Source organism: Anolis carolinensis, unplaced genomic scaffold, assembly GCF_035594765.1.
Source record: "Anolis carolinensis isolate JA03-04 unplaced genomic scaffold, rAnoCar3.1.pri scaffold_11, whole genome shotgun sequence".
NCBI classification, from domain to species: Eukaryota; Metazoa; Chordata; class Lepidosauria; order Squamata; family Dactyloidae; genus Anolis; species Anolis carolinensis.
The window spans coordinates 4,906,004-4,927,017 of NW_026943822.1; the positions used below are offsets into that span (position 1 = coordinate 4,906,004).

Consider the following 21,014-nt stretch of genomic DNA (forward strand, 5'->3'; position numbering starts at 1 on the left):
GCTAACACTTCCCAACAAAACATTCCTCCAGACAGTAAACAAACACCCTTTCAACCTGCAAGGCCATTAAAAACTAATCAAGGTGGCTAAATCCACCATTCAAACCTCCCACACCGACACTATTAATTCCTATTCAAACTGACCAACCAAGGATTCCACAAGGTAAAAGCCGACCAGGCTTACAACCATCAAGGCTATTCAATACTTTTCAACCAGGCCAACCAACATTTCCCCTACAAACAAAACCCCCAAACTTTGAAACCACAACACTACTCTGTCCCATTCAACCTCGCCTAGTAACAATACCCTATGTACAAACCGAGCAGGCTTTTCACCTACAAACCTATTCAATACCATTCAATCTGGCCAAACAAGAATTCCCCTACTAAGGAAGTACCCACACTTCAAAGCGCCTCTTGGATTAATGCTACGACTCCAACCACTCCACAAAACGGCCAGATTTTCACGCTGCAAGGCTATTCACTCCTATTCCACCTGGCCAACAAATAGTTCCCATAAGCCACAGCAACGCGTGGCCGGGAAATGCTAGTGTGAGCTGTGCCCGGCCACGCGTTGCAGTGGCATTGTCTGGTGGTGTTGGTGAGAAATTGTTGAGGTAGTGGTGATATTGAATGTCTGTTGTATGGTTGTCTTTATGTTTAGTATGCATTTGGTTGTTTGTGTACTGTGAAAGTGGTGAGGGTAGAGGGGGTCCATGTATTTTATAGGCAGTGTGGAAGAGGCCTAAGTGAGGCCTAACTCTGCCTGTCCCCTGGGCTGAGCGGGTTGCTAGGAGACCAAGTGGACAGAGCTTAGCTTTCTAACTGGCAGCAATTGGATAAAAACAATTATTCCTCTCCCTCTAATTAGGACTTTATTTTTCTTTTCTTTTTCTTGTATCAACCTAGAGGCGTGGATGAGGGGTTGTGCTGTCAATTTTGAAGGTTGAGGGGCCTTTAGTTTTGTTGTTTTGTCGGTCGCCGGGATTCCATCACTCTTTTATATATATAGATATATGTAATGTGCATAATTCCCATGGAGTAAACAACAAAACTACTGGACCAAATCACACCAAATTTGGACACAAAAAACATTAGTCATCCAATCAATCTGCATGCGGCAGCGTGTCAGCAAAAATGGCTAGGCGTGTCAGTGCTGACACGCGTGTCATAGGTTGGCCATCACTGCCTTAAATCAAGAAACAGCTTCCGAAGATCTACAGAGACATTCACAGGAACACCTCAGCAAGCCAGAGTGGGAGGCTAGAACCCAGAACCTTAGTCCGTGGCTGCGACCGGATGAGAAATTCCTTCCTGGGCACACAGCAACGGTTTGCAAAACCCAGTTGCTATTTATGTAATCTTGTCCTCAGACAGACAACTGATCAGCCTTAAAGCCTGAAATACATTTTTTACCTTCGCCATGTAAATTGGCTAGGGCTTCTGCAGAGAGCTAGTTCTCCGAGGGATGGAATTAGGTTTTAATGGGCTATATCTCATGTACAGAGAAACCTCCATGTATAGAGAGGTATAAATAATAAATTAGGATAGCATTGGTATCACGCTCTCTCTATATAGTAAATGTCCAATTTTGCTGTGGGAGACAGCAAAGGGTGCTTGGTTTTCTCCCGGCAGCATTCCAGATAGCAATAAGCATACCGGAGTCAAAATTCAATTTAATGCAGGGAACTCTTTAAGCCAAAATTGGATGCACTACACAATCTCTGTAACTGTTTTTACTACACTGCACAAGCACAACATTCCTTGATGTTTCCTCTTATGGAGAAGCACAATAAAAATAGAGAAGTAGATATAAAATTAGAGCTTTTTAGAGTCTGAAAACTAGTGTTCTATCTAGATGGCCCTATAATGCAGTTGAATGCAGTTAAACTACATTATATGAATCTACACTGACCCTATAATGCAAATTCAAACTGCATGTTGTGGCAGTTTAGATGAGACCAGAGACTATCTTGGCGAAGACAGAGAGGAAATGTGTTGTCGAATTCAACCAGAGAAATCAGCCATAGCGGAGCATTTGATGAACCAGCCTGGACACAGGATATTATTTGAGAACACAGAAATGCTGGACCATTCCAACAACTATCATGTCAGACGTCACAGAGAAGCCATTGAAATCCACAAGCATGTGGACAACTTCAACAGAAAGGAAGAAAACATGAAAATGAACAAAATCTGGCTACCAGTATTACAAAACTCTAAAATCAAAACAGTAGATGGGAACCAACACTCTGAGGGCAGAGGACAGCTCATGACTGAACAAAGGATGCCCCCAGGCAAGAGACAAAAACCTTTCCAATGCTAATTAGGGTGATTAACTGAAACATTAATACTGGCTTCCCAGTGACAAAGGACTCTTGCCACACCCTGGACTCTACACAGATATATATTCTTTCCTTTCCTTACTTAGTTTATCCATACCTCACAACCTCTGAGGATGCCTGCCATAGATGTGGGCGAAACGTCAGGAGAGAATGCTTCTGGAACATGGCCACACAGCCCGAAAGACATACAACAACCCATAGAGAGGAATACCTATATACTCGAAGATAAGCTGAGTTTTTACGGCCTTTTTATGAGCTGAAAAAGCCTCCCTCGACTTATAATGGGGTCAAGGTCAAGCCGGTCAGCATATTTCTCTCATCCCTTATCGGTATGTTTTATTTTCCAAAGCCTCCCTCCCTCTTAACTAAGGGAATGTTTTGAAAAAAGACAGAAGCCCTTGCAAGTCAGGAAGAAGAAATCTATACCCATTAATCTTATAAAAGCATTTTCCCTGAAATATTTGTTTATCTTTGCTACAGAGATATAGCCATTTCTCCCTGCAAGCCTTTGCAATCCCTATGCACCTAAATATTTGTATCTATCTGACTATATACATTAATTTTATATACGAGTTTTCCCCTCATATGTTTGCAAGTCTTTGCAAATCCTATATACATACAGATATCTAGAGATTTCCATGTACCTGTATATCGGTATCTATATGTATACATTATTTTTATATATGAATTTTCATCTCACGTGTTTGCAAGTCTTTGCAAATCCTATACAGATATAATTATCTATATAGAATCATAGAATAGTAGAGTTGGAAGAGACCTCATGGCCATCCAGTCCAACCCCCTGCCAAGAAGAGATGAGAGATGTCTACAGATATATATATATTAATATAGATATATAGGACTTGCAAATATTGCAGGGGGAATGCAAACACACACACACACATATAGAGATGTCTACATAGATATAAACATAAATACATAGGGCTTGCAAATATTGCAGGAGGGAAATGCACATATATAGAGAGGATTTGCAAATGTTTCAGGGGGAAATACATATGTGAAATTAGTATATATAATTATAGATCTATATCTAGCTCTGCAATATTTATATAGGCATTGAATTTTTGCCTGCTACTATGTTAGAAGCTGGCCTGAATCCCCATGGGGAGATAGGGTGCTGTACAAATGAAGTTTTATTATTTTATTATGACACAGCAAACAAGATAGATATGCTGGATTTCATATCACAAAATCACAAGTCGAACACTTCCCAAGTGTCTAGGACCGTGTGATGTATTTTCGGATAATGCGCACAGATCCCAGCAGGGTGGCCTTTTGCAGTTGGCAGATCGTAATTTTGTCAATGTCTATTGTTTCCAAATGCCAGCTGAGATTTTTTGGCATGGCACCCAAAAAATCTCACCACCGGGACCACCTGCCGTATTTTGCCATCGATGTCTAAGAGTGCTGGAGCCTCAACAAACTATAACTCCCATGATCCCATCGCATGGCCTACAAACTGATGCCAAACCACATTAACCATACAGTGTAGATGCACTCTTGGAGCTCTCTGGCTATTTCCCCATTTCTTACTTTAAGGGCAGAATAAATGGAGCAAGGCGGGCAAAACTTTTTTAAAGTAAGTAAAGGTAAAGGTTTTTCCCTGACATCAAGTCTAGTTGTGTCTGACTTTGGAGGTTGGTGCGCATCTCTATTTCTAAGCCAAAGAGCCGGCGTTGTCCATAGCCACCTCCAAGGTCATGACTGCATGGAGCTCTGTTACCTTCCCACCCGGAGCGGTACTTATTGATTGGCTCACATTTGCGTGTTTTTGAACTGCTAGGTTGACAGAAGCTGGGGCTAACAGGGAGAGCTCACTCTGCTCCCTGGATTCAAACTGATGAGGAACTGAAAAATATGGATTTTTAGACATATATTGTATGCACATTAGAACCAGTGAAATGTAGAAAAATCAGACTCTCTCTGTGTTTGATTTTAGGGATGCACAAGCTGACAGGACAGGGGGGAGAAGGGGGCCCTGTTTTCTATACATTCCAGTGTGAATTGGTTCCTAGTACAGCTTGACAGGCCAAGAGTGGCCTCTTGATGGATCTCTCTTGGGATCTGTGACTTGCTACAGGCTTTTTAGAGTGCTTAGGTAGAAAAATGCTGATTGTGCATATTTATGCCCATGTATGTAAACATGTGAAGTGACGTACTGATGACGAGATGTATGTAGAAGCATGTTCTTTGTCTGAAAATGTATAAAAGGCAAGTCAACGCCTTGATCGAGGCTCTGGTTTTTTTTTTTTCCAGAAGAGATTCCACTTCCAGAGTCTTCAGCTGAATAAAATAAAATCCTTTCCAGCCTCAATAAAAGGATCTCTCTTGGTGTTATCTCTTCCGTCATCTACAACAAAACCACTGAACTTTCATTCGGCAAGTTCAGCAGCTCAGTACTGTGCAACCCACTGTGCAACCAGGGGCTCCTGTTTTAAGTAGAATTTGTCAAATTTTGGAATATTCAATATCTACGTGTTCAGGATGGAACAAACTGGACAGTTAAAAAGAAACTGGAAGTGAAGAAAAACAAAATTGTCAGGTTCTCCCATCCCAAGAAAGGAAGAAAAGAAGGAAGGAAGGAAGGGAGGGAGGGAGGGAGGGAGGGAGGGGGGAGGGAAAGTCTACAAAACTGTAATCTCTCACTTGGAAAAGGTTTCTCCAGGAAGTGCCCTCGGACAGTCTGGTTGACCGTCCCCAGATAATTGGAAGCCACGATGGTGTAGTTGCCGTTGTTGTAGTGTGTTGGATGGTTGAAGAGCAGGCAGCCATCGGAGACTTCTCCTTCCTGGAACAGCTCCATCCGTATGAATTCTGTTTCCCTGAGAACCTGGCCGTTGTACAGCCAATGGATTTGCGGCGGAGGGTTCCCATGCACCGAGAACTCAATGCAATGCTCCATGTGCCGGATGGGCTCCAACAAGCTGATAATGCGGGGAGGATCTAAACAGGAGAAGAGATGGGTATATTTATTTATTTATTCTCTACCCTGGAGGGGACTCAAGGCAGCTTTACACACAGGTAACTATTCGATGTCATAAAACAATGTACAATTAAAAATATAATGTAAATGGCAGTCTACAGAGAGCAAAACCACCTGGAAAACCAACACTTTCTGGAAAATGTACAATGAGCTAAACAATCAAACCTTAAATACAAATTGCGTGGGATTCAAAAGATGAAAGACAAAACTGTTTCCAGCTTCTTTGCATTTAGGTGGTGGAGGAAATTTCAGGGAGAATATCTCAACCCTCAGACGTTGGCCCAAAGAAGGGTAAAGAATGCAAAACCAAGTTTGTTTTTTAGGCAGTTCAGATGCGACCAGGTAGAACTAGAGATAGGGGCATGGCAGAAAAGAACAGAATAAATTTTGAGAGGAACTAGTAAGATGAGACCAGTTAGGAAAAGAGAAATGGGGATAGAAACTGAGGATTAGGAATAGAAAAGAACAGTAAAACCATGGTGGCGTAATGAGTTAAACCCTTATGCTGCTGAACTGACGACCTGTAGTTTGGCAGTTCGAATCTGCGGGATGGAGATTCAAACTGTTAGCCGTAGCTCCTACCAACCTAGCAGTTCGAAAACATGCAAATGTGAGTAGATAAATAGGTACCGCTCCAGTGGGAAAAGGGAAAGGACGCTCCAAGCAGTCATGCCAGCCACAAGCCCAGGTGACAATGCATACCTTCTAAAATACCTCTCGCAAGAGCCAGAGATGAGCACTGCCTCCACAGCCGGAAATGAAAGGAGAAGCCTTTGCCTGTGTATTTGTGTCCCCTTGTATTGTAACAAGGCATTGAATGTTTGCCTGTATCTCTTTATATACTGTAATCCTCTCCGAGTCCCCTTGGAAAGGGTGGAATATAAATAATGTCTATTTTATTTTATGACACAGCAAACAAGATAGATATGCTGGATTTCGTATCACAAAATCACAAGTCGAACACTTCCCAAGTGTCTAGGACTGTGTGATGTATTTTCGGATGATGAGCGCAGATCCCAGTAGGGTGGCCTTTTGCAGTTGGTACATCGTAATTTTGTCAACGTCTATTGTTTCCAAATGCCAGCTGAGATCATTTGGCACGGCACCCAATGTGCCCATCACCACCGGGACCACCTGCACTGGTTTCTGCCAGAGTCTTTGAAGTTCAATCTTGAGGTCCTGATAGCAGCTGAGTTTTTCCTGTTGTTTTTCGTCAATGTGACTGTCACCTGGGATGGCAACATCAATGATCCAAACCTTTTTCTTTTCCACAACTGTGATGTCTGGTGTGTTGTGTTCCAGAACTTTGTCAGTCTGGATTCGGAAGTCCCACAGTATCTTTGCGTGCTCATTTTTCAATACTTTTGCAGGTTTGTGATCCCACCAGTTCTTTCCTGCTGGGCGGTGGTACTTGTGGCATAAGTTCCAATGAATCATTTGGGCCACATAGTTGTGCCTCTGTTTGTAGTCTGTCTGTGCAATTTTCTTACAGCAGCTGAGGATATGATCAATGGTTTCGTCGGTTTCCTTGCACAGTCTGCATTTTGGGTCATCAGCTGATTTTTCAATCTTGGCCTTGATTGCATTTGTCCTGATGGCTTGCTCCTGGGCTGCAAGGATCAGGCCTTCTGTCTCCTTCCTTCTTCAGGGTCCCATTCGTGAGCTATAGCCAGGTTGTTGTTGTTGTTGTTGTTGTTGTTGTTGTTGTTGTTGTTGTTGTTGGAGTTGAGAGAATGGAAAGTCTTCTGTGGGAAATAATCACTTGTAACTTGTGATTATTGCTGCACACCCTATGGCTTTTAATCTTTTGCTTTGCTCTTACTTATGAGAGTTGTGCCCCAAAACCTCTAGTTAGGAAAGTCTGCTTGAAGCTAAGCCGTATTCACTGCCAAGGCAGCAAAAAGTTACATTAGGATTCCCTATACTTTGCCAGACTACCAATGTATCCTCATGAATGAAATTCTTGATTCTTTAAATGTAGATCAGACTTTCACAACCTGTTTCTCTCCAGATATAAAAGGTAAAGGTTTCCCCTTGACATTAAGTCTAGTTGAGTCCGATTCTCGGGGGGGGGGGGGGGTGCTCATTTCTAAGCCGAAGAGCCGGCGTTGTCCGTAGACGCCTCCAAGTTCATGTGGCCGGCATGACTGCATGGAGCGCCGTTACCTTCTCACCAAAGCAGTACCTATTGATCTACTCACATTTGCATGTTTTTGAACTGCTAAGTTGGTAGAAGCTGGGGCTTCCGGTCAGCTAGTTCTGCATCTTAGCAGTTTAATCCGCTGTGCCACCGCAGCCCTCTCCAGATATGTTTGGCTTCAATTTCCATACCTTACAAAACTACCAAGGGAATTGCACTGAACATGTCTGAAAATAATAATAATAATAATAATAATAATAATAATAATAATAATAATTATTATTATTATTATTATTATTAATTTTTCTATCCCGCCACCATCTCCCTAAAGGGACTTGGGGCGGCTAACATGGGTCCGAGCCCAACACAGAAACAAAGTATAACAATTTAAAACACATATCAATAACTAAAAACAATGGTATAACAATCAAGTAAAATAATCGGTTAAAACATAACACACAACAAAACATAAAATGACCAAGCAAAATGAGGTAATGATACAAACATCAACCACTATGGATTAAAAGGGGTTGAGCATAAGAAAATACACAAACTAACAGAATGGAGGAAGGCTCACACAGATGATTGAGATACTGCTGGAATGCAGGGGGGGGGGGGGGGGGGGGAAGCATAATATAGACTGATACAAAACAAGAACAACTCCTGTAGATTTTTTTTATATATTGAACACTTCAATGCCTTACAATTAAGAGAGAGCGTATGCTCAAAAACATGTCAGAAATGCCCACTGAAATCTCAGAAGATAGACACAGAGCTGAGCAAGGGTTCTGCTTGGGTGTCTGTATGTTGGGGATTATATTCCGAGCCCAGTGGAGCAGGTTAGCCTACCAAGGGCTGGCAAAAACAAAGTACTTTTTGCAAAACTGTTATTAAAATTCAGACTGTTTGCACGGAGCTAATCAAGTGGCAATAGCCAACTTGTCTTGGGATAGAATTTAGATTTCTTTTTGGCACAAAGCGTACACGTTTGCATCAATATTCTAAGTAGGGAGAGGGATGGAAACAAGGAGGAGTTCTTATTTTGCATTCAGTTAACACAAGGCCTAATCTTATAATATCGTGTTTATCACAAAACATATAGCAGAACTCACTCATTCCTAGCTTTAATGGATAAATATATATATGAGTGATGGCATCATGGCGACCCACAAAACAACAAAACTACAGGCCCTTCAACCTCGAAATTTGACAACACAACCCATAATCCATGCCTCTAGGTTGATACAACAAAAAGAATAGAAAAACAAAGTCTTAATTAGAGAGAGAGGAATAATTGCTTTTATCCAATTGCTGCCAGTTAGAAGGCTAAGCTCCTCCAACTTGGTCTCCTAGCAACCCAATAAAAAAATAAAAAAACACTAAAAAATTAATACAATAAAATACTATAATAACAGAAAATAACTAAAAATAATACAAGAAAGTAATAAAATATAATAAATAAAAATATAACTTACAATAAAATTAATTAAAAATGCAAATAAAGTCAAATAAAAATTACACAACAATTTTTAATCAATACCACCACCACTTTGCCACAGCAACGCATGGCCGGGCACAGCTAGTATATATATATATAATCATTCTATTGTTATTCTATTATTATTGTAGTATATTATTATATTATTACTATTATATTATTATTATATTATTCATTATTCAGGATTACATTGAAACTACAACCTAGAGAAATCAGCGTGGAAACTGCAAGAGGTACTACAGATTGTTGTACATGGAAATAATGGTAGTAAATAGTTTTTGATTTATTAAATACAGTTATATATTACAATTATATATATTTGTTATTTAAACCATACATATTGCGAAATTATGGTTTTTTTTCTCGAAGTGACATACTACCCAAGTCGTACTAGGGTTTTTTTTGGTGAATTTTGACACACCAAGCGCAAAAAGTTGCCCATCATTGCTCTAGATTGTGCAAGCTTCCTTAAGATACCTTGTTCTAAAAAATGCATTTTTTTTATGCTACCCTGCACACTTTTGGAAATTAATTCAGTGGCTCATCAGAATCTGTGCACAATTTGGACAGATGTTTACAACAGATTATGTTGTAATCAACATAGCTGCCTGAATTTGGAGTCTCCTTGGCAGCCCAGCTATGGAGATTCATGAAGAGCCTGCACTTTGAAATTGGCCATTTCACCACCAGCTGTGGCCACTGATGAAATATGAACGCCATCTTCCACTAGTATAGCAAATGCAAATTTTGGAAGGCGCACAAAGTAACAGGATTTCAGAAAGTGCAAGTGAGATTCCGGATTTGAAAATGATCTGTCCTCCATGCCTCCTGAAGAGAGAAGATGGGAAAACTAGAGAGCAGAACGAGTGTCAAAGCCTCTAAAGCCAAGCTGGGAATTGTGAGGCCCGTAGAATGGAATCATATCTTCAGGAGGAAGCCCATGATTTCAAGGAAAGCTTCCTAAAAGCCCCATGGCAACCCCATTCAGTGTTTTTGGGGAACTTCACGGAAAGGAGCAGTTGGCCATAAGACATCCTCCTAGAATCCTCAAAAATCCAAATGCTACATTTTGGCAACACATATTAGTTTAAATGGGAGTATTCTGCAAAGGGAAACACTGGGCTAAGTGTCTACTCTTGCTGTAGGGATTGACACACTCTTTCCCTCCTACCTATCCTAACCCAAATTTTCTCAGGAAATGTTTTGACACTTGTCCAGGCACTTTATTAACGGTCTTGACCAGGGGTCCTCAAACTTTTTAAGCCGAGGGCCGGTCCACAATCCTTCAGACTGTTGAGGGGCCGAATTATCATTTTAAAAAAATACAAATTCCGATGCACACTGCATATGTCTTATTTGTAGTGAAAAAACAACAACAACAATGAAAGAACAATACAATATTTAAAAATAATTTTTTTTAACCAACATACATTTTTCAGGATTTCAATGGGAAGTGTGGTCCTGCTTCTGGCCAATGAGATAGTCAAGTTAATTAGGGTTGTTGTTGTTGTTGTTGTTGTTGTTATGTGCCTTCAAGTCATTTCAGACTTTGGGTGAGCCTAAGTCTAAAATTTATTTATTTATTTATTATTTACTGCATTTATTTACTACATTTGTATCACACCCTTCTCACCTCAAAGGGGACTCAGAGTGGCTTACAAATTATATGTACATACAATATATTATATTATTAGCATAGCACAATATTAGCATTATATATTACTATATTGAACTATACCACTATAGTAAAGGTAAAGGAACTGGTGGTAGTTAAGGTAAAGAGTAAAGGTTTTCCCCTGACGTTAAGTCCAGTCATGTCTGACTCTGAGGGTTGGTGCTCATCTCCATTTCTAAGCCGAAGAGCCGGCGTTGTCCATAGACACCTCCAAGGTCATGTGGCCGGCATGACTGCATGGAGCACTGTTACCTTCCCGCCGGAGCGGGTACCTATTGATCTACTCACATTTGCATGTTTTCCAACTGCTAGGTTGGCAGGAGATACCACTATACTGTAATATTATTAGTAATATTATATGTAATATAGAATATATCATTAATATTATTATATGGTATTATTATTAGTGTTATATTGCATTACATTATAATATTATTATCATTATAATATTATTATATATTACATTATATATATATATATATATATATATATATATATATATATTACATTATAGTATTATTATCAATATTATATGTATATATAATATATTATATTATAAAACTGAGGGCGGGGGCCAGGTAAATGACCTCGGAGGGCCGCATCCGGCCCCCGGGCCTTAGTTTGGGGACCCCTGGTCTTGACATTATGCACTTTTTGACCTGATTGCCCCCATTTTATTCACTGATGGTGATGCTCGTTTTATTACCTTTCCTTACTTTTTATTACCTTGTATTTTGTGTTCTTAATTTGTTTATTAAAACTGAATGTTATGTTGATATTGTTTGTTACTTATATTGGTTTTAACTGTTATATTTGTTTTTGTTTTGGGCTTGGCCCCATGTTAGCCGCCCCGAGTCCCTTTGGGGAGATGGTGGCGGGATAAAAAAAAATAAAGTATTACAGTAGAGTCTCACTTATCCAACACTCGCTTATCCAACGTTCTGGATTATCCAACACATTTTTGTAGTCAATGTTTTCAATACATCGTGATATTTTGGTGCTAAATTCGTAAATACAGTAATTACTACATAGCATTACTACGCACTGAACTACTTTTTCTGTCAAATTTGTTGTATAACATGATGTTTTGGTGCTTAATTTGTAAAATCATAACCTAATTTGATGTTTAATGGTCTTTTTCTTAATCTCTCCTTATTACCCAACGTATTCGCTTATCCAATGTTCTGCCGGCCCATTTATGTTGGATAAGTGAGACTCTACTGTATTATTATAAAGAATATTTTAAACTGTTATTACTTACCTTCAGTAAGGTCAGTCATATCATGAATATATGTACCTTCATGTAAATTCAGGCTAATGTAAATTCTGTCTAATTTCAAGGACAGTCTACAAATGATCCCTTTAGACATCTGTAAGACTCATTTATCACCAGAAGGTCACAGAAAACTAGAGTTGGAAGAGACCACAAAGGCCATCCAGCCCAACCCCATTGTGCCAAGAAGCAGGAAAACTGCATTCAAAGCATCCCTGACAGATGGCCACCCAGCCTCTGCTTCAAAGCCTCCAAAGGAGGAGCCTCCACCACACTCCACATGGGCCGGAGAGTTCCACTGGTGAACATCTCTCTCACACACATGTTCAGGTGGAGTCTCCTTTCCTGTAGTTTGAAGCCTTTGCTCCATTGCATCCTGGTCTCCAAGGCAGCAGAAAACAAGCTTGCTCCCTCCTCCCTATGACTTCCCCTCACATCTTGATCCATGGCTATCATGTCTCCTCTCAGCCTTCTCTTCTGCAGGCTAAACATGCACAGATACAGAAGTGAGGCTAAAGAGAGAGAAAGACATTAACAGAATCTTGGAATTAGTTGGAAGAAACCTCGAGGGCCATCCAGTCCAACCCCCTGCCATGGAAAAGAATATTTTGGCAGAGAGAGTAGTAAAATAAGAGGAAAAGAAAGGAAAAGAGGACTTTATTACTTTTGGCTCATGCCTTGTTTACACTTGGCTTCAACCCCACCAACAATTGGCATGTGGACCCTTATAGACTCTAAGGCAGGGGTCCCCAAACTAAGGCCCGGGGGCCGGATGCGGCCCTCCAAGGTCATTTACCTGGCCCCCGCTCTCAGTTTTAGAGTTAGGCTCGCCCAAAGTCTGAAGTGACTAGAAGGCACACAACAACAACAATCCTACTGAACTTGATCTCATTGGCCAGAAGCAGACCCACATTTCCATGGAAATCCTGATAGGTTTCTGTTGGTTAAAACTGTTTTTATTTTAAAATATTGTATTGTTCTTTTATTTACTAATATTGTGCTATGGTAATAATATATTGTGTATACATATAATATTGATAATAATATTATAATGTAATACAATACAATACAATATTTATTTATTACAGTATTTCTATCCTTCCCTTCCCACCCAATAGAGGACTCAGGGTGGCTAATAATAGTAATAATACAATGTAATAATATTGTATAGTATAATAATATTAATTATATATTACATGTAATATTACTAATAATATTATAGTATATTGGTATAGTACAATATAGTACGTACCTCTTTCCTATTCTGTACTGTATAAAACTTTTCTGGCCCACTACCCTTTTTAGGAGCCAACCCAGGTTTTTATCAAAGTGTGTTTATTGTTATATGTGATTTTATTGGTTTATAATTTGTTTTTTATTGATGAGTTTTATATTGTTTGTTGCCTGGGCTTGGCCCCATGTAAAACACCCCGAGTCCCCTTGGGGAGATAGGACAGGGTATAAAAATAAAGTTATTATTATTATTATTATTATTGTTGTTGTTGTTGTTGTTGTTATTATTATAGTAATATATAATGCTGATATTGTGCTCTGCTAATAATATAATATATTGTATGCACATAAAACTTGTAAGCTGCTCTGAGTCCCCTTCGGGGTGAGAGAGGGTGGGGTATAAATGTAGTAAATAAACAAACAAATAAATGTTGTTGGGTGTTTTTTTGCACTACAAATATGGCATGTGCAGTGTGCATAGGATTTTTTTTTCCAAATGATAATTTGGCCCCTCAACATCTGAGAGACCATTAACCGGCCCTCCACTTAAAAAGTTTGAGGACCCCTGCTCTAAGGAAACACCAAAAAATACAGGGAAACTTATTCTGAGACACAGAGCTCATTTCAACAATCTCTGAGAGGGTGGCACAAAAAGGGGTCAATGTGCCTTAAAAGAAGGCAAGATGTAGCAAACCGTATATATTCAAGTATAAGCCGAGTTTTTCAGCCCTTTTTTAGGGATGAAAAAGCCTCTCTCATCTTATATTCGGGTGAGGGTCCTGGTTGGCTTATATTTGGGTCGGCTTATACTCTAGTATATATGTTACATGTATTATTTTTCTCTATTATTATTGGCATTATTACATATATTATTTTACTCTATTGATTATTATTATTATTATATTTATTATTTTACTCTATTGATTATTATTACATGTATTATTTTACTCTATTGATTATTATTATTACATTTATTATTTTACTCTATTGATTATTATTATTACATTTATTATTTTACTCTATTGATTATCATTATTACATTTATTATTTTACTCTATTATTATTGTTACTATTACATTTATTTTACTCTATTGTTATCATTAATACATTTATTATTTCACTCTGGTATTATTATTGTTATTACATGTATTATTTGACTATTACGATGAAAAGATACATAAGCACATTTACATCAAAGAAGATGAGAATAATCAGAGTGGGAAAGTCTTATCTTAAATTACAGTTTCATGCAAATATTCAAAAACATTTAAACTACCGATGCCTCAATTAATGTAATTTTACTGGCATCTATTTTTATTTCTGAAATTTACCGCTCTCGGCTTATACTTGAGCCAATGTTTCCCCAGTTTTTTTGTGGTAAAATCAGGTACCGCAGCTTATATTTGGGTCAGCTTATACTTGAGACTATATGGTAATCTCTTTTCCTCTGTTGACAAATAACCTGCCAAAACTCACTTAGCGCACTTTTTCCCAGTTCACTTTTATGACTTTATTGCTGTGTTTTAAATTATGTTTTACTAATGTTTGTGATTTTATTTTATGTTATTTTTAATTTTCATTTGTGCATGGTTTTTTGTTATTTGATGTCATTCTATGTTTGTTTTGTATTTGCCTGGCTTTAGCCCCATGTAAGCCACCCCGAGTCCCCCCGGGGAAATGGAGGCGGGGTACAAAAATAAAATTATTATTATTATTATTATTATTATTATTATTATTATTATTATTATTATTATATGACACAGCAAACAAGATAGATATGCTGGAATTCATATCACAAAATCACAAGTCGAACACTTCCCAAGTGTCTAGGGCTGTGTGATGTATTTTCGGATGATGCGTGCAGATCCCAGTCGGGTGGCCTTTTGCAGTTGGCAGATCGTGATTTTGTCAATGCCTATTGTTTCCAAATGCCAGCTGAGATCTTTTGGCATGGCACCCAATGTGCCCATCACCACCGGGACCACCTGCACTGGTTTCTGCCAAAGTCTTTCAAGTTCAATAATAATAATTATTATTATTATTATTATTATTATTATTATTATTAGATAAGAGATCTTGCAATTTTTCAAAGAAGACTTTTTTTTTAAGTCAGCCACTCACTATTTTTATTTTTATATCCACCTCACTACCACACACCAGAATGTCTCCTTTTCCCCATGAAAAACTAATTTTGAAAAAAAAAATCAGCTTTATCTGGGGTTCTGGTGGGGATTTTAAGCGACTCTGGAAATGACATTGAGACATGGAAATGGCTCACACCAAGCATCACAATTCTGCTAGTTTTGTGAACTGACGGCCATTAGATCAAGAGAAAAGCAAAAGGAAAATAGCGAAAACACTTGGAGACACATTCCCTCTAAGCAACGGTTGCAGCATTAATTCAACATGCTGTCTGGGGCATTGTACTTTGCACTAAAACAATTTGAATTTTGCACTCCAATGTTGTGGCAAATAAAAAGGAGTTGTACAACCTATAAACATGATGCAAATGGGGCAGATTAGCATAAATTGAGCTACTTTGCTTAATGTGCTCTACATCTCCAATTCATGAGGAACGCCGGAGTATGACACTAAAGTTCAGGCTCCTCATGACAGGAGAGTTTCAGCAGCATCAAATGGAGGAAGAAGAGGAGGAAGCAGCAACAAAATGACAGCATGCATGCACATTCTAGGAATTTAAATCCTTCCTTTCTTCAGTCTGGCATGCAAAGCCTGGCTGTTGAAAAAATTCTCCCCACTGGCAGAAATTATGAGTGTTTTCGGGAGTTTTTTAAAAATTCTATTTTACACCTCAGGTCAATTTCAGGAGGAAAAAAAGGACAATAGATTATTTAAAAAATAAATAATTCCCATTTGAATTACCAAAATAAATAAATACAGTAGAGTCTCACTTATCAAACATAAACGGACCGGCAGAACGTTGAATAAGCGAATATGTTGGATAATAAGGAGGCATTAAGGAAAAGCCTATTAAACATCAAATTAGGTTATGATTTTACAAATTAAGCACCAAAACATCATGTTAGACAACAAATTTGACAGAAAAAGTAGTTCAATACACAGTTATGCTATGTAGTAATTACTGTATTTACAAATTTGGCACCAAAATATCACAATGTTTTGAAAACATTGACTACAAAAATATGTTGGATAATCCAGAATGTTGGATAAGCGAGTGTTGGATAAGTGAGACTCTACTGCAGTTGTACCTTTTGGGGGAATTATTCACAAAAAATTGTTTCTGAATTGCTTTTCACAGTCAATGCAATATGTGTCGCACAAATGATGTTCTTCAATACAATCCTAAACTGTGAAAAATTGCCAGAAAGCTTCTTGTGTTCTTTGATATAAGATATATATATACATACATATATATATATATATATATATATATATATATATATATATATATATACACACACACACACACACACATACATACATACACACACACACATACACATACACATACATACACACACTAGTTGTGCCCGGCCACGCGTTGCTGTGGCCAAGTATGGTGGTATGGGAAATAAAGTATTGAAGAATTGGTGGTAGTTAAGGTAAAGGGTAAAGGTGTGGAGTCCAGATAATCCAGTTAAAGCAGATAATATAAGATTATATGGGTTATATAGCTGTGTGGAAGGGCCTTGAGTCTACACTGCCATCTAATCCAGTTAAAATCTGATAATCTGTATTTTATAGGCTGTGTGGAAGAGGCCTAAGTGAGGCCTAACTCTGCCTGTCCCTTGGGTGAATGGGTTGCTAGGAGACCAAGTGGGCGGAGCTTAGCCTTCTAACTGGCAGCAATTGGATAAAAACAATTCTTCCTCTCCCTCTAATTAGGACTTTTTTTTTCCTTTTTGTTGTATGAACGTAGAGGCATGGATGAGGGGTTGTGCTGCCAAGTTCAGTGTTTCTGGGATGTGTAGTTTTGTTGTTTTGGCAGTCGCCAGGATTCCATCACTCTTTTATATATATAGATAGATACACACACACACACACACAAAGAGAGAGAGAGAGAGAGAGAGAGAGAGAGATCCTCATCTGAAAATAAATTTACCCTGCATTAGGAAAGGTGAGATCTCACCAGAAATGAGTGCAAATATTATCGATTCTCTTGCTTTCCCTCCCTTGAACCCTCAAGCTGTCTCCTACCATCAACTTACAATAGACAGTGAGAAGCACACTGGCATTAGACATTCCCACCACGTTCTCAGCAATACATGTCAGCAGGAAGCCGTTGTCTTCACTTGTGACATTCACCAGGGTCAGGTTGATGGAATGAACATTGGTCCAGTTGGCGTTCGTCTACAATTGCCAAAGAGAAAGATAAGAGAGATATTTAAAAGAATGAAATGAGCCATTGGATACTGATTCATCCATAACATTGAAAAGAAGACAATCTTATATCTTATGCAATGAACTATATAACACAATAGTGATTCAACACATAAGTAGTGCACAATATGTATATTAGAGCATCATACACATAAAACATTCACAGAAACAATACTCAGTCCTAAGGTATATAACTCAAAAGTATCTAACTCAGTATTATAAATCAAACAAAATGATATAAGTCTCTGCAGTCCTAAAAGGATTGGATTGGCTTAAAGGCAAACCGATTCAGAGTCTCTGCAGTTCTGGAAGGATTCCTCAGGACTCCACAGGTTTTGGATCAATAGTAAAGCCAAGTAGACAGAGTCAATGCTGATGTAGCTCCTGAGTAGGTGGTAATATATCCGTTCACGCCGTTTACACGCCGTTTACAACTGGTTCCAGGGTTTTATCCCAGTTTCGGTAACCCTTCTTCTGGTAAGTGGCAAATGCTTTATTATTTCTTTATTGATGGCTCTGCATCAGGTATTCTTAATTCTTAACAGAAATAAAAATAAAAGGAAATTTGTCTAATGTTGTGCTCTTTATAACATATAAATCATGAATTATATAGACCTTGTGAAAATAAAGAAATAATAAAGCATTTGCCGCTTACCAGAAGAAGGGTTACCGAAACTGGGATAAAACCCGGGAACCAGTTGTAAACGGCGTGTAAACGGCGTAAACTGATATATTACCACCTACTCAGGAGCTACATCAGCATTGACTCTGTCTACTTGGCTTTACTATTGATCCAAAACCTGTGGAGTCCTGAGGAATCCTTCCAGAACTGCAGAGACTCTGAATCGGTTTGCCTTTAAGCCAATCCAATCCTTTTAGGACTGCAGAGACTTATATCATTTTGTTTGATTTATAATACTGAGTTTGATACTTTTGAGTTATATACCTTAGGACTGAGTATTGTTTCTGTGAATGTTTTATGTATATGATGCTCTAATATACATATTGTGTACTACTTATGTGTTGAACCACTATTGTGTTATATAGTTTATTACATTGTTTAGAATAGACATCTGTGTTTACTCAATAATCTTATATCTTAGTCATAGTCAAAAATACTTGATGGCTTCAGCTATGGAAGGAAACCATCTGATGTGACCCTCCTTATAGACATGGGCATTTCCAGGCAAAATTCTTCAGCTAACTCAAGATGAGACAAAGCACTTGGATGCAGCTTTTTACCTGATGAGTGTTGATAGAGCGCAGATTGACCACCATCCAGTCAACATCAGGCAGAGGGGATCCTGAACCGTTGCAGGTGATAACAGCATTTTCGCCTTCACACACAGTTAGATTGACATGGCTCACACTGATTTCAGGAAGATCTGGAGAAGCCAAGCCAACAAAAAAGAAAAGATCTCCAAGTCAAGAGAAGCCTCAACAGAAACATGTCTTCAGAAGCAAAGAGGTTCACAGTTTTTGTCATTTTTATCAGTGTAGATTAGGCTCAAGACAATACCGATCTCTTTGACCGTTTCTTAGTGACTACGTGGAGCATTTAGATGGGCAACTCCACTTCAGAATGTATTCCTACTGTGTTGTCTTTTTAAAAAAATATATTTTTATTATTTTAATACATACACGTACACAACATTTACAATTCCCACCACCACCACGAGGATTATTTTCTTTTACATATTAATCCCGTTTGAGACAATACTTCTAGATTTACATACAGTAGAGTCTCACTTATCCAACATTCGCTTATCCAACGTTCTGGATTATCCAACGCATTTTTGTAGTCAATGTTTTCAATATATTGTGATATTTTGGTGCTAAATTCGTAAATACAGTAATTACTACATAGCATTACTGCGTATTGAACTACGTTTTCTTTCCAATTTGTTGTCTAACATGATGTTTTGGTGCTTAATTTGTAAAATCATAACCTAATTTGATGTTTAATAGGCTTTTCCTTAATGCCTCCTTATTATCCAACATATTCGCTTATCCAACATTCTGCCGGCCCGTTTATGTTGGATAAGTGAGACTCTACTGTACTATATAACATTTGTATTCTATTTCTTATGGCCTGATCTCTAGACTTATTCATAATATAATCCTTGACCTGGTTCCATTTTTCTTATTTATTTATTTATTTACAGTATTTCTATTCCGCCCTTCTTTCTCACCCCAAAGGGGACTCAGGGCGGATTACAAGGAACACATATATGGCAAACATTCAATGCCAACAGACAAACAACATATATAGACAGACACAGAGGCATTTAACATTTTTTTTTCCAGCTTCACGATTCCGGCCACAGGGGGAGCTGTTGCTTCACTGTCCAGTAGTGGCTGTACTTCCTCATTCCATTCCTCGTGTTTTGCTGGAAGTTTTATGATGTTGTAAATTAGTTAAATTAGCCTCCCGCATAAAGTGTACCTAAATTTCCCTAAATGACAGATGCAACTGTCTTTCGGGGCTGCATAGGTCAACAGCAAGCCGGGCTATTTATGGTCGGGGGCTTAACCCGACCCGGGCTTCGAACTCATGACCTCTTGGTCAGTAGTGATTTATTGCAGCTGGTTACTAGCCAGCTGCGCCACAGCCCGGCCCTTCTTGCATTCTATTTCTTCACCTTCTTGCATTCCATTTCTTCACCTTTTTGCATTCTATTTTCATTACCTTTTGAATCATTTAATTTTACATCCATCATTTCGAATTCCATTTGGTCCACCATATACTGATACCATTTGTTTACTGTCCACTTTGATGTATCTTTCCATCCCAATACTATTACCGCTTGTGTGCACTCAATTATTGCTTCCTTTACTTCCCTGTATTTTCTCATTCCCTCTCTTTGTACTAAGACCGCCGTTTCTTTTGTTATAACCCAATCAGTTCCTTATATTTGGTTTGACACATTTTGTATAGTCTGCCAGATGTATTATACTTGTTTGCATTCCCACATCATGTGCATAAAACACCCTTTCTGTTGACATCCATGTCAGCACTGATTGCTCCCCTTTTTATAATAATATGCTAATCCCTACTGTGTTGCCGAAGGCTTTCATGGCTGGGATCACAGGGTTGTGTGTTTTCCATGCTGTATGGCCATGTTCCAGAAGTATTCTCTCCTGACGTTTCACCCACATCTATGGAAGGCATCCTCAGAGGTTGTGTGGATGCCTGCCATAGATGTGGGCGAAACCTCAGGAGAGAATACTTCTGGAACATGGCCATACAGCCCGGAAAACATACAACAACCCTGTATTCCCGCTGTTCTCAAAATAAAGAACATAAAATGTACACCAAACCAAATATATTTACTAGAAACAAATACAGCAAGCATGACTTCTGCCTAGAAATGGCAAACCGAATTAAGTTGCTTCTAGTGATGGGGACTCCTTCCCTTTGTCCAGACATTGTAGATATTATTTCGCACACAATTTGATTTTAGATACAGTAGAGTCTCACTTAT

The 21,014-nt window shown here is 38.6% G+C and overlaps 1 protein-coding gene across 6 annotated transcripts in view; it reads right to left on the bottom strand.

The window, feature by feature from the left end:
* Nucleotides 1-21,014, bottom strand: part of ntrk3 (neurotrophic receptor tyrosine kinase 3) — a 707,738-nt gene that overhangs the window by 381,833 nt on the left and 304,891 nt on the right. For all 6 annotated transcript variants that reach the window (XM_062963028.1, XM_062963030.1, XM_062963029.1 and 3 more), the window contains exons 6-8: nt 18,772-18,914; nt 17,358-17,499; nt 5,012-5,308 (exon numbers count right to left, since the gene is read on the bottom strand). In XM_062963028.1, coding sequence (XP_062819098.1) covers nt 5,012-5,308; nt 17,358-17,499; nt 18,772-18,914 — 582 coding nt within the window. The remainder of the gene's footprint in view (nt 1-5,011; nt 5,309-17,357; nt 17,500-18,771; nt 18,915-21,014) is intronic.